We start from the raw sequence: 14,109 nt of genomic DNA, 5'->3' as shown, positions 1-14,109 counted from the left end.
CTGGGGTTGGGGACAGAGGGCCCCTGGCAAACAAGGGTGGGAGCACCTCCCAGAACCTCCACTCCAGGGAGTCATCAGCTCGCTCCCTCACCTCCTCAGAGAAGCCCTCCCTGACTGCTTCATCTAAAAGCCAGCCCACCACATGGCCCCTTACCCACTTTATTCCTCCAGAGACTCATCTCCTATCTTCCCCATGTTTGTCTGCCTCCCGGACCTAAAAGGAAGCTCGAGAGGGCTCTGCTCCTCTCTAACATCCAGCCCGGTGCCAGGCAGCAGGCCCTCAATGCAAGCTGAGCTGCAGGCTTGCTCAGAGCCAAGTCCCACTGCCAGATGTCGAGCCACGATGGCTCTGTGCTGGCACAGGGGGTCTTCCCATCCCAAGCTGCACCGACTGGTTCCCATTTCTCCAGTCAAGGAGACTGACTCCCCAGCAGCTTCTGGTTCCACCTTCGCCCCTTCCTGAGCCCTCCAGTTATCCCCATATTTCTAGAGGAAAGCTAAGAACCCTCTTCTCCTTTTAGAACAAACCTCCATCCCCGTTGGTCTCCCCGGAACCTGCCTCCCCACCGTCTCTCTCCTCCCCTTGCTCGCTGGCCAACAGAGCCCATGCGTGGCAGGAACAGCCACAGCCCACGAAACAGCAGCTTCCCCAGGGCACCCCTCCTGCTGTCACCCCGCCCCTTTTGCAGTCACCCTGCCCTTCTCAGTAAATAAGCTTTTCTCCCTCTATTCAAGTGCTTATCTCATAGATCATTTACCACCACTGCCGAAAAATTAGAAAACATAGTTACTGATTTTTTAAAAATTAAAGCACCCATCACTGCATAGGACAAACACAATCACAGTTAGCATCCAGTGTCTGTTTCTGCAGGCTTTCTCCTGCACACGTACGTGCATATATACCAAGTACTTAAAAGTCAAAAACACAAGCAGGGCCGTATTTAGACACGACTCGGTCCTCTGACCTTCTCGTGGTGGGCCTTTTTCCGTCCAGCAGCGTCCAGAAGGAAGCGGCTCCATCCGCTGACTTCCCAGGCACTCTCCAACGCTTTCCGACCCTCGGCTCCCAACCCCACCCAAGCTGGAAACAGCTCTTCCCTCCTGGGCTCTGCGTGGGCCCTTCCCAGCCTCGTGGTGCCCGGGCCTGCTGTGTCCTCCTCTCGGGACCCCCTGCTCCAGGGACAGGACGCGGCCTCTTGCCTCCTCCACCCCTGCCCGCCCTGCTGGTCCTCCCCCGCGGGCGGTCTCCAGCCGCTCCTGCCTCCACCTTGTGTGCTGGCCGGTGGTGTGCTGCTAAAGGTTCTCTAGGAGAAAAAGAAATAACGCTGACTTGTGGCGTTTGCCAATTTCCATGGTGTAAATTCTCCCACTGCAGTCGACCTCAAGCTACTAGCAGGATGTCACTGAACAGGGAGTTGGGATGATTATATAGTATTTCCACCAATAACTTTAAAAATTCAGATACTGTAAAATCTTACTAGCAGTAAATAGTAGTATTTACCAGTAGCAAAATCGTACAAGTATCAGTGGTATAAACACTCCTGAAGTACTCTAGGTGTGATGAGATTTGAATACTTACTACCTATGTTTTTAATATAATTTATTTAACTGTAAATTCATTCAATCTGATTCTTTAAATAACGGCTGTGTTTAACATCTGGTTTGCAATCTCACACTTGTTCTTGTGAGCCGGTGTGGCCGGCGCCAGCACACCGCTGGTCCTCTCCGAGCCCACGCCCCGGACCAGTGGCCCACGGAGACCCCTCTAAATTACCGACCCCACCAATGACACAGAAGACGACGCAGAAGCAGCAGGTCCCGACCTGTCTCCACCGCAGGGAGCGGGCGGGGAGGGGGCGGGAGGGGGGAAGACATGCCTGTCCTCTGGTCAGCGCCTGGGCCCTGCCCTTCCCTGTGCTCCCCTGTACCTGATGCTCTCCCAAAGCTCTAGCTGCTGCTTCTATGCTGCCACACTGCTGCCTTTTTAAAGACACTAGTGAATTCTCCTCGTAAAAGATCCAAATGACACAGGAAGACAGGAGGGAACTGGGCTCCAACTGCTCTCTCCAGTCCAGATCCCTTCCCTGGCCGCCACACCTGACCATCCAGCAACTGCCTCCTCCTGGATGTCCCCCAGGATCTCACACTCGGCATTCCGAACCAAAGTGACCCGCCCAAGAGCTCCTCCTCTGTCCTCCCCATCTCGGGAGTATCTCCCCCACCCATTTACTCAGGCACAAACCCTCATGGCTCCTTTCCCCTCAGCCCACCCCACCCCAATCCAGTTATTCATCAAGATCTACGAATTATACAGCAGAAGTAACTCCCAACTCCACACCCGCCACTCAGGACTCAGAGGCCCCTCCCGAGATAGGGCCCTCGAGATGTCACACCCCGCTGGGGACAGCAGCCTCCAGAAGGGTCTCCCCGCCTCCGTCACCAGCCTCAGGCTCTCCTCAGTCAGAGCAGCGAGCCCTCTGGGAGGCCACCCCATCATGCCACCTCCCCTGACTCATCTGAGCTCTTTAGGTAGAGACCACTTTGTATGTTAACCTTTGACCTGTATAACGAGCCCACTTTACTTATAGTAAAATATAACAGAAAAGTAATACAATATATTGTTAAAAGAAAAAATAAAGTAGTGAATGTAATCTTTGGCCCATTTCCCACAGAAATAATTTAGAAAGAAAAAACTGACTCACTGTCTTGTCATTCACAAAATAAACAAACTAACAAAAAAACCTAAGTGTCCAAAAATAGAAGCAGTTCTATAAAAATTATGGCCAAGTCTTCCAGATTACCAAGCAATCTTTAAACATAATTCTTTCAGAACTCAGACACCGAAGGACGCACACCGTATGACTCCTCTTAGAGGACATGTCGAGAAGATGCAGGTTCACAGAGCAGAGAGCAGGGGGCAGCCACCCTGGGAGGGCTGCTGCTGTCACGGTGTTTGGGGTAATGAAAAAGCTGCGACTACATGGGTGATGGTCGCACAACACCGGACATGCAATTAACGCCACTGAATGGACACTTAAAAATGGTCAGGATGGGGGCCGGCCCGGTGGTGCAGCGGTTAAATTGGCACGTTCTGCTTCGGCAGCCCGGGGTTCGCCGGTTTGGATCCTGGGTGGGGATGTGGCACCCTTTGGCAAGCCACGCTGTGGTAGGCGTCCCACATAGAAAGTAGAGGAAGATGGGCACGGATGTTAGCTCAGGGCCAGTCTTCCTCAGGGAAAAGAGGAGGATTGGCAGCACTTAGTTCAGGGCTAATCTTCCTCAAAAAGAAAAAAAAGGTTAGGATGGCAAATTTTATGTTATATATATTTTGGCACAATAAAAAAAATAATAATAATTCTTCCAGGTTGCATGGGGAAGCGTTTCAGATGTGATGTTTGGTGGGAAGCAGGGTTCAAGAGTGTTCCGACACACAGCATAGGGGCGCAGACGCCCAGGAGTGGGGGAAAGAACAGGAACAGGGCAAAAAGGAATCAACTTAAAGAAAACATAGAGGGGCCCTTCAGGAACCCACAGAGATGACGCCCAGGGACTGAGGAGCGTGATCAAGGCTGCCCTCAGCCCCTGAAGGCCAGAGGGAAAAAGGGTACCTGTGCCAGGACACGGTCCCTCGAGGAGGCGGTCAGTGCCCATACATCCCAGAGAACATAGTTCCACAAGGTGTTAACAGGTACTATGAAAAAAAATTAATCTCCAAATTCAAACAAGCTTGAGAATCAGCGCCCTAACCGGAGTTAAGGTTACTCTGCTGCAGGACTTCTCAGAGCCTTTAATGTGCTAATGAGCTCTGTGACTGTTCAGGAGGGGCTATAAATAAGGTGACCACACGATTCACCGTCCAAAACCAGACATCTTGGAGAGAAATGAGGTGTTATTAACACGGCGTCATGCCGAGACCACAGGCATAACCTAGGCTGCCCCTGGCAGAACCCTGGCCTTCAAAAACAGCCCTTTCCTCTGTGTCACCTAAGGAAACCCTGCCTGCCCAGGAGACCAGCTCCAATACCTCCCGGCGGCACAGCCACCCCACGGGGCTCCGTCCTTCCTCGGTTGGCACAGCCTGCCTCCCAGGCTGCCAGGGGACACGTCGGCGCCCCACCCAGAACACAAGCCCTGGGAGGTGGCGCCCACACTGCCTCCCCTCTCCACCCTCGGAGCCCCGGGGCCAGGCTGAAATGCAGACTGGCCACGACCCTGACCTCCCCTCCCTAGTGGCCCCAAAGCAACACACATAAATGCCCCACAAACCCTGAGGCAGCTTTCTGCTCTAAGCACCCCCCAGCAGGTGCTCAAGGCAGAGGGGATGAAGGAAGGCATGGGGTCTCCATAAGATTCCTCATGGGAGCAGGCTGTCCACCGTGAGCCCCAGGCCCAGTCCAACTTTCGGTCAGTCCCTCCCACAGCGCCCTCCCAGCCGACTCTGCCCGCCACAGGCCGCATCCCCCTACTGCGATGTCTCCAGCCACCCACCCCCAGAGCAGGGACCCTCTTTCAGCCACTCTGGCACAGGCCTCATCCCCAGGATTGCTCAGTGTCCCTCCTCAGCCAAACGGAACTCAGAAGTCTCTTTTGGTTCCTCCTATTCCCAAACCAGGAGGACAGAGCCCACACCCGGCAGACCCAGCGGGCTCCCGGGGGTGGAGGATGTGGGAGCCTTACCCTGGGAAGAGCAGAGCCGGCTCCCCATGGAGAAGCCCGCTGTGGCCACGCGCACGCATGGCAGGCAGGCGCTGGCCGCCAGGCCGCCTGGGCGACACTGGGCAACGTCAGGAGCATTAGGAGGCCGCCCTGCCCCTGCCCGCCCGCAGCCCAGCACAGAAGAGCTCGGCCTGGCTTTCCCCATCCTGACGCCATTAAAAGTTGAGGATGTGGTTAGGGGAGGAGAGCCAGAGAAGCTGACCCTGAAGGGAGCGAAGGCTGCCTGGGGCCGCGCTGGCTCTGCGGGAGCAGGGGCTGGAAGCCAGTCCTGGTTGTGCCCAGGTCTGCACAGCATCTGGGACAAGCCACTTAAAATGGGGATGATGCCACCTGCCCTGCCCTCCCAGGGGAAATGGGTACCTAGGTGAAAGATAATTCTCCAGAAGTGGAGAGGGGTGGGTCGGAGTTTTAGACTATAGACCCCCTGGGGCTGTCACGCCGGCTCCCGTGTCTGGAGCACCCATGGGGGGCGGGCCATCCGGGCCCCAGCTCACTAAGCCAGAACTGAAAAGCTCTGGGACTAGCCCCACATGGGCCCTTTGTGGGGATCCAGACAGAGCAAGTGGACGCAACCCAGGTGGCTCACTCTCTGTCTAAGGGGAGACTCCCACACATGCTTGTCCTTGACCTCCTGTGTCCTGGGTCCCCAGCACGAGGAAAGACCACAGGCACATGGGGGGACGTTCATGACCAACCTGATGAGGACAGATCGCTCCCCCCAGCCTGTCCACCTTCCAACCTGCCTGGCGTGTGGAGCTGGGACTGGACCTGGGACCCCAGCCACCCCGTCCCCGGCGCGGGGCAGCAGGTGCCAGCGGCCTGAGCCAGCTTTAGCCCCAGCCCAGCAGGAGTCTCGGCTGCAGCCCCACTCCGGCCCTGGAACTCGGCACTCAGCACAAGGCGCCAAGCTCAAGCTTCTCATCTGTACGATGAGGGGAAAGCAGTTACCCAGCCAGGTCGTTTATGACAAAGAAACTGGAGGAGAGCCTGCTGCAGAGCCAGCTCATAACAGAGCCAACGCCGAGCACCGGCCTCGCGGGTGGGCCATCTCTGGGGCTGGACCACAGAGCCGGGATGGGAGAGGCCCTTCCAGGACCTGCCTGGCCCAGCAGAGGGGCCAGACGGTGGCTTGTGGTCTGTCCCCTTGCTCTGCAGCCCCAAGTCCTCCTCAGGTCACTGCAGCCAGCCCTTCTTCTTCCTGGGTTCAAGAGGGACCCCCACGGCCGGCCTGGCCTGCCCCTACTTCAGCCCCAGAAGCAGACCCCAGGGAAGTGCTCTGGGCTCCTGTTCACAGCCTGCCCTTACCGACTCTCCCACGCCTGCAGGGCAGTGTCAGACCCTGCTGAGCCCTGCAGGCTACCCTGGACCCGCAAGGGCCCACACCCCAGCAGCAGTCCTGGGCCACCAGCCCACAGGCCTGAACCCGCTTCTCCTCCCTCAGGGCCAGGATACATTCCAAACCCCCGGGTGGCCCCCGGCTCAGCTCCCCGGCTCCCACCCCAGCCCCTCCAAGACACTTCCCCTTGTCACTCCAGCTGCCCTCCGGTCCTCACATCCCTTGAGATCGGGGCTTCACAGCCTCTATTCCCTCTGCCCGGACACTCTTCCCTAACCTCAGCTGCACTGGCTCCTGCTTGTCGCCCAGACCTCTGCACTGGCGTCACCTCCTGAGCGACACCCTCCCTGGCTGCCTGACTGGAAGCTGCATGCAGGGGTGCTCCCTCCTGTCCTGAGCTGCCCCAGCCAGGGCTCCTGCCCGCCAGTGGGACCCAGACAGCCCTCCCGCGCACCTGCTCCGAATGCCTCGGGGCCACAGACCCGGTATAAGACCCTCTCCAATGGCCCCCTTGGCCCGGCCACTCCCTGCGTGTCACAGCTCTGAGGACCAGCACAGGCCCGCCCTCTCCACAGGGCGGGGACAGGGCATCAGTCCAGGTCCGGTCCAGGCCGGGCCCAGGGCCAGACCCTCTGTCCGGAGGCTGAGCTCACGCTTTGGGATGTGGCCACTGCCCCGATTCCCAGAGCAGACTCCAGCTTCTTACTGCTCCCCCAAACCACCCCAGGCTCCCCCCGCCTCTGCCAGACCCCCCGCTTGGTGCCCCGGGACCCCTAGCATGGGGTCCCAGCCTCAGATGGGGAAGGCACTTCCAGCACCTCGGAGAGCAGACGGCCAGTTCCACAGGGCGGGGGAGGGGGGCCACGTCTTCCCGCTTCCAGGCCCCCCATCTCCAGAGGCCCTTGCTATGAGACCCGAGGAGGGACAAAAGCAGCTCCGGGTGCAGAAATCTCCCGTCTCCCCTGCCCCCTCGCAGGGTCTACTGCTCCTGGCTCTTCCCCCTTCCCTCATGGGCGTCCAGCTGCAGCCTTGCACTGCCATCAAGCCCAACACAGGGCTTGGGGGCGGGGCTCTCTAATCAATGGGGCATTCACGGAGTGACAGCTCCTTCCTCTCCCTGGGCCAGGCAGAGTCAGACCACCCAGCCTCCGCCCTCAGGGGCTCCTGGACCACCGTGCAGCGTGACTGGGAAGCCAGCAGCAGGCCACACTGCGGCCCACTCCCACTCCCTCCGGGGACTAACATGCACCTGTTCAAAACGGCAGCAAAGACAACACGGCGGTCACCCAGGGACACACCCCCCAGAGACCCCAGTAAAATGTGAAAAAGGAAGATGCAAATTTAGGAACTACCCACGATTTAGCTGCTTAAAACTCATGTGCAAAAGGAAAAAAGGCTGGAAGGAAATCCATCGCATGGTGGCTGTGACTAGGTTAAGGGGGCGTAATGGGTGTTTCCTCCTTTATCACTTCCAAGTTCTTCTGTAATGAGATTAGGGACAAGTGAAAAGAAAAGAAATTACTCTTTAATGAGTTCTGTACCTGCAGGCACTTCACGTTCATTAACTCACTTGATCCCAGCAGACATGTTATTATCCCATTTGTGGCTCAGAGAGGTTAAGCAACTCTTCCAGGGTCACACAGCAGGGGCAGAGCTAGGAGGGGCATTAGAGCTGGATCAGAGCCAGCATTCAGGCCCCTCTTGATCAGGGAAGAAGGAACCCAGGCAGTGCTATGGGGCTCTCTCCAGGAGAGGAGAGGGTTGGGGTCGGGCCTAGCTGGTGCCCTTCTCCAGCTAGTGGGCTACACAACCCCCCCTGCACCCCACCACACTCAGCCCACTTGGTGCCTCTGTCCACGCTCTTCCTCCACTGCCCGCACATCGTCCTCCTCTGCACTCTTATGTTCTCCCATCCTCAAGGCTGAGCCATTCACGCTTCCTCCAGGAAGTCTTCTGGGACAGCCCACTCGAGGTGCTCAGCCCCCCTGACTTCCCACAGCCGGGCAGTGAGTGCAGACGACCTCGCCTGGGGGACCACAGCCTCCTCACTGGGCTCCCCACCCCTGCTCTTAACCCCCAAGACCCATGCTCCACACAGCGGCCTGAGGGATGTGAACACCCAGCCGTTCCTCTGCTAACATCCTCCATCAGCTCCCGTCGCACTGAAACCCAGCCCGCATCCTCCACGACTGCCTCTGCTGCCCTCCCCAGCCTCACTCACACTCCTCTCTATGCAGACTCGTCTTCCTTCTCTTTCTTAACAAACCAAATTCACCCCTGCCTCGGGGCCTTTGCATCACTGTCCCCTCCACCTGGAGCATCCTTTCCCCATTTTCTCTCACCTGGCTCCTCCTCGCTCAGGAACGCCTCCCATGAATAAAGGAGGGTTTGCCACCTTGAAGGGGGACTCTGGCCTTCAAACGAGGCTGGACCAGGCAGGGGAGGGGGGGTCTGCCCACGGGCCGTGTCATGCAGCTGCCTCACCCTTTCTTGCGGGGTGTTTGGCTATGCCAGGGACCTAGTTCTGCCAACTGCCCCTGCCTTTGGCTCAAACTTCCCCTGACCCCACCCAGGGCCCAGATGGCTGAGTCTGGTCTCGGGCTGTTTTCTATCTCTCCAGGTTCTGTGCCCGTCAGGCGAGATGGACAGTGTCCCCCTGCTGGCTGGAGTGTCATCAAAGCGAGGATCTGTGCCCAAACATGCTCATCACAGCATCATTTATCGAAGTGAAAAATAAGAAACAATCGCAGCCTCCAACCACAGAGAATGGGATCAGAAAACTTTCCCAATTCCTTCCATCGTATTCCTTTTGACTGCAAACCCTGCAGCAGCTTCCCACTGTTCTCGAGATGGAAGCGGAACTCCCTGCTCAGCCCCAAGCTGCCCCTGCCCAGTCCACCCTGTCTCACCAGCACACTCCTCACTGGCCACGTTCCAGCCTCACACTCTTCTGCTTCATACCCCCCACACTCCCTTCTGCCACTGGGCCTTTGCACGTGCTGTTCCCTCTGCCTGAAGTACCTCCCTCTTCATTTAGTGAACCAGGACCTTCCATACCTCAGCTCACCATCCTCTCCTCAGGGAAGGCTTTGTGGCCCTCCAGGACCTGGTCAGGCCCTGGTCATAGGATCTCACGACACCCAGACTGGCAGTCTGCTGTGGGCCAGGACCACATTCTGGTTCTGCTCAGAATGAGAGCTCTGGTGGTTAGGACGATGTCGACAAGCAGGCCTTTGACTTATGTTTGTTGAATAAAGAGTATTTTACAGCCATTAAAATGACGCACTCCTATTATACTTAAACATCACTATCACGTGACATTTCCAGTGGCATGAAAAACTCACTGATCATCTTCAAAGGAAAAAGGAGACTGTCAAGCTGTATATGCAGCATGATTGCAAACAGGGAAGGAAAAAAGTGGAAAGACAAATCAGAATAACAGCAGTTGCCTCGAGGAGGGGGATTACAGGCAACTTTACTCGTATGGAACTTTCCCAAGGTTCCACAGGAGCTGCCTTCCTTCCATCATCAGAAAAGCCAATAACCAACAGCTGCTCTCCACCCACTTGCTGTCCGGGCTGGCGTCCCACAGGCACCCTCTGCCCACCAGCAGAAAGGCCAGAAGTCACGTGAGGAACGGTTACAGGCATGGCTCTGGGTGGCAGACCAGAAGGCCGGTGGGGAGACGAGGCTGGCTCCACCAGAACAAGCCCAGGTCCCAGAGGGGAAGGAACGGGCCCCGGGAGGCGGGTGGAGGCTGGAGTTTGAATCCCGGCTGTCTTACTGGCTGAGTGACCTTGGGCAAGGCACCAGGCCTCCCGGGACCACCACCTCCTCACCCCGGGTGGAGCCGACAGTGGTGCTGCCTCCCGGAGCCAGGGGAGCGGGAGGAGGAATGACACACACTGAGCATGCGTCAGGGCCTGTCGCCAGTTAATTTTTAGAGGGATCACGGTCAGACGTATAGATCCGGGTACTGCTGGCTTCCCGGCTGGTCACAGAGCAGCCCGTGTTCCCAGGGCTTTTCCAGAAGAACCACTCTGCCACCGGCGCCTCCCCCAACCACCCTTGGCCCCACACACCTTCCTTGGAGCCCGTGGCCGCCGCTGCAGCAGAGGCCGAGGGAGACCCGGTGGATGTCCGGCCCATGGGACTCGAGTGCTTCCCCCCGCGGCCGGGGGGCTTCAGGCCGCTGGGCTTCTGCATGGCGGTGCCACTCTGTGGGTGGATGACGGTCTGTGCAGGTCACGTCCTCTCCGCCATCGTCACTCACCTGCGGGCAGAGAGCAGAAGCGATCATATCACCACGTCACCAGATGTCAGAGCAGCCCGGTGGGACACAGCGGGATTCCAGCACCCCTGAAACTGGGCATAGGGAAACTGAGGCACAGAGCCGTGGCAGCAAGTGTGGACCCAGTGTGGCGGTGGTGTTGCCAGGACACGGGTCCTGGTCTGCTGGGCTCTGAGGTCGGGCACGCTCTCGCTGCCCACCTCCTGGGCCAGGAGGCAAGGGTGAGGAGCAGAGTGGCTTGGGGTCGGCAGCGATGGCAGTATTAACCCCAGCAACCTTGTAAGAGGACCACACACGTCAGCACAGCCACCAACAGCTGAGTGCAGCTCTCACCGCAGAGCACGGGCCCATGCGGATTCTGATACACAGCAGCAACCCGGTGGGTCGCTTTCCAATGGTGCCCAGACCCTTTGGGACCAGCCAACAGCTCACATCCCTCCCAACGAGGGCCAGACAAAGCATCGCCCAGTTTCATCAACCAGCTCACTGTTCCGCTTGCCTCGGGGGCCACACTCCAGCTGCTGGGCTCACCGTGCCAGCACCCGTCCCCTCCCTCAAGGTGTGGGGACACACACCTGTCTCAATCCCATGCCAGGATGGACCCATTGTGCCCTCTGCCCACCCTCCCACCATCAAAGCTCCCTGCCTGTGACCAAGCAGAGAAGGATGCGATGTATACAGCGCAGGGGGACAGTGGCATTTGCCAAAGGGGACCCCGAGAGGGGAAGCCCCAGGCTCCATGGTGATCAGTTCAGGGCACAGGTGACAGCAAGACAGGACTGGCTGCAGGGGAACTGGAGGAGAGGCGGAAAGGACAGGCCCACTGCCCCTGGCCTCCTCCCCCGCCCTGTGTGCACGCCCTCTCTTGCACCAAATGTCAGTGGAGGATGCACCTAGGCCCAGGCCGCCGCCTGTCCCACAGCTGCAGGCAGGACGTGGCCTCTGCCTTGGGCAGCACACCGTCCAGTGGGGAGAGGGCACGCAGAGCACCGCGGGATGGACAGAGGATTCTGGACAAAAGCATCACCCCTTTGTCACCCTGGGAACAGGGGAAATCGACATGCTCTGGGCGCTCAACTCTGATGCAGAAGGGAATGCCACACCCTCAGTCATGGGATGTTATTCCCTTTCACAAAACCCTTTTCTCCATTCTTGATCCCTCTGACTTCTCTGGGCTGACCCCTAACCCCAGCCTGGAGTGGACATGAGACCCAAGCCTGGCCAGAACCCCCAGGGTTAGCTGAGGGGTGATCTCGTGACCTGAGGAGCGTCAGGGTCTGGCCTCTGGCTGGAATTTAAGGAAGGGTGCTCTCCTTGCTCTGGGTGTAGACATTTGGTACAAGAGAGGGCGTGCGCACAGGGCGGGGGAGGAGGCCAGGGGGCAGTGGGCCTGTCCTTTCCGCCTCTCCTCCAGTTCCTTGCCTGGGTGTGGGATGGAAGCAAGGAGCAGCAGGGCCATCCTAGTTACCACAGGGAGAGCCTGCCAGGGAGCGATGCCAAGACGGAGAAAGCAGAGCTGAGTCCCTGGATTTGGAGGGCCTGGATCCAGCTGAACCTGAAGCTAGTCATTTGAGCTCTTCACTTACATCAGCCAACAAATCCTGGCACACACGTGCATCGTTTTCTCTTTTTGCCTAAACGTATTTGAGTGACGCTGTTGCTTGTAAACAGGAAAGTTCTAATAGAGAAGCCAGCCTACAATGCTCAGGGCAGGAATACGCAAAGCATCCTCAGAGCAGCTCTCAGGCTGGCAAGATGAGCCAGCAACACGGCTGCCTGTCCTAGCACAGCCACGAGGAGGAACAGCTCACACAGGGCTGCCAGGCATAAGAGAGAACAACAAGCTCTCCAAGGCACACAGCGGTGGCACCACACCCCTGTGAGCCACCAGGAGTCCTGGCACGCCTGCCAGCCCTGGCCCGGCCCCAGAGCCCACCAAACGGACAGTGCAATCCCTTGATGGACTCCTCTGTGCCCCGGGGACTCTGGGGCCAGGAGTCACTCGGCCAGGCTGCAGTATGAGGCGGCCCCCTCGCTCCCCAACCTGGCCCTTCACTGAGAGACCACCCTGTGGGTGTGCACGTCATTCTGCGAGCCTGGGCTGGCTGTGTTGGCATCCCCAAGCTGAAGAGGGACTCGCCGAGCCACCAAGGGCAAGGGAGCGTGGTCTCTGAAGACAGTCCCCCTGTGGGTGGCCAAACGAGCCCCCTGCTCCAGCAGCTCGGCCAGGGGTGCTTTGCCCGAGGAGCCGGGACGCAGAGCCCCGCGTGTGCGAGGCCGAGTGTGCGGCCGGAACTGCAGCGAGACACAAGGAGCCCACCCCAGGCCCGGGCCCCGGAGCACAACACCCTCTTGGAGGAAAAAGCTACAGGTCATACATCTAGTGAAGGATTTGTATTCAGGACACATGAAGTCTCACGACTCACCAACAAGAAGACGAACAACCTAATAACAAATGAACCAAAGATTTGAAGACAGTCCTGTGTTTTTTAACGACAGGATGCGTTCTGAGAAATGTGTCATCAGGCGATTTCGTCGTTGTGTGAACATCACTGAGTGTCCATCACTGAGTGTCCACAAACCCGGATGGGAGAGCCCACCACACACGCAGGCTATGTGGTACCAATCTTATGGGACCCCGGTCATAAGTGTGGTCCGTCATTGACCAAGCATCACTATGCAGCACACGACTGTACTCATTTCACCAACGAAGATACACAAACAGCAATAAACACATGAAAAGATGACCAACATCATGAGGCGTTAAGCGATGCAGACCAAAACCACAGAGATCCACTGTACACCAAGTGCAATGGACGAAAACAGAAAACTGACAGTATCAAGTGCTGACGAGGATGGAGCGCAATCAGGACACACGTATTGTTGGTGGAAGTGAAAAATGGCACAACCACTTTGGAAAACAGTTTGGCAGTTTCTTAAAAAGTTAAATATATCCCTACCATATGACCCAACCACCCAAGAGAAATAAAAACATACATCCATATAAAGATTTGTAAAAAGATGTTCATAGCAGTGTTACTCATAATACGCAAAACATGAAAACGTCCCAAACATCCACCAACTGGTGAGTGTACAAACCAACAGCTTATCTACACGCCAGTGTACAACTGAGCAACGAGGACAAACCTCAAAACACATCACACCAAGTGAAAGAAGCCAGACACAAAAGGCTACATATCGTATGATTCCATTTATCTGAGACTGCAAAACTACAGGCACAGAAAGCACATCAGTGGCTGCCTGGGGGTGGCAGCGGGGGCTGACTGCACACAGGCACAAGAGAACTTTCTGGCTGGTAGGAATGTTCTAAAACTGGATTTTGGCGATGCCTGCACAACTGTGTATTTATACTAAAAACCATCAAACCATACACTTAGAATGGGTGGATTTTATGTTATGTAAATTAAACCTTAACTTTTTTTTTTTCTTTGAGGAAGATTAGCCCTGAGCTAACTGCTGCCAATCCTCTTCTTTTTGCTGAGGAAGACTGGCCCTGAGCTAACATCTGTGCCCATCTTCCTCTACTTCATACATGGGATGCCTACCACAGCATGGCTTGCCAAGAGGTGCCATGTCCGCACCTGGGATCCGAACCAGCCAACCCTGGGCCACCGAAGCAGAACGTTCGAACTTAACTGCTGTGCCACCAGGCCGGCCCCAAGCCTCAACTTTAAAAAAGTTATATAAAAAATAAAATGCTTGAAGCCTCCCCACAGGAGTTAGTGTGACAGCCTTCAAGGTCCTC

The 14,109-nt window shown here is 57.0% G+C and overlaps 1 protein-coding gene across 3 annotated transcripts in view; it reads right to left on the bottom strand.

The window, feature by feature from the left end:
• The window catches only part of CLIP2 (CAP-Gly domain containing linker protein 2), a 77,966-nt gene that overhangs the window by 47,796 nt on the left and 16,061 nt on the right, over nt 1–14,109 (bottom strand). For all 3 annotated transcript variants that reach the window (XM_023655484.2, XM_070230844.1, XM_023655486.2), the window contains one exon: nt 10,135–10,325. In XM_023655484.2, coding sequence (XP_023511252.1) covers nt 10,135–10,258 — 124 coding nt within the window. In that variant the 5' untranslated portion in view covers nt 10,259–10,325. The remainder of the gene's footprint in view (nt 1–10,134; nt 10,326–14,109) is intronic.

The sequence above is a fragment of the Equus caballus genome, chromosome 13 (assembly GCF_041296265.1).
Source record: "Equus caballus isolate H_3958 breed thoroughbred chromosome 13, TB-T2T, whole genome shotgun sequence".
NCBI classification, from domain to species: domain Eukaryota; kingdom Metazoa; phylum Chordata; class Mammalia; order Perissodactyla; family Equidae; genus Equus; species Equus caballus.
This window is presented reverse-complemented; position numbering and strand designations above follow the sequence as displayed.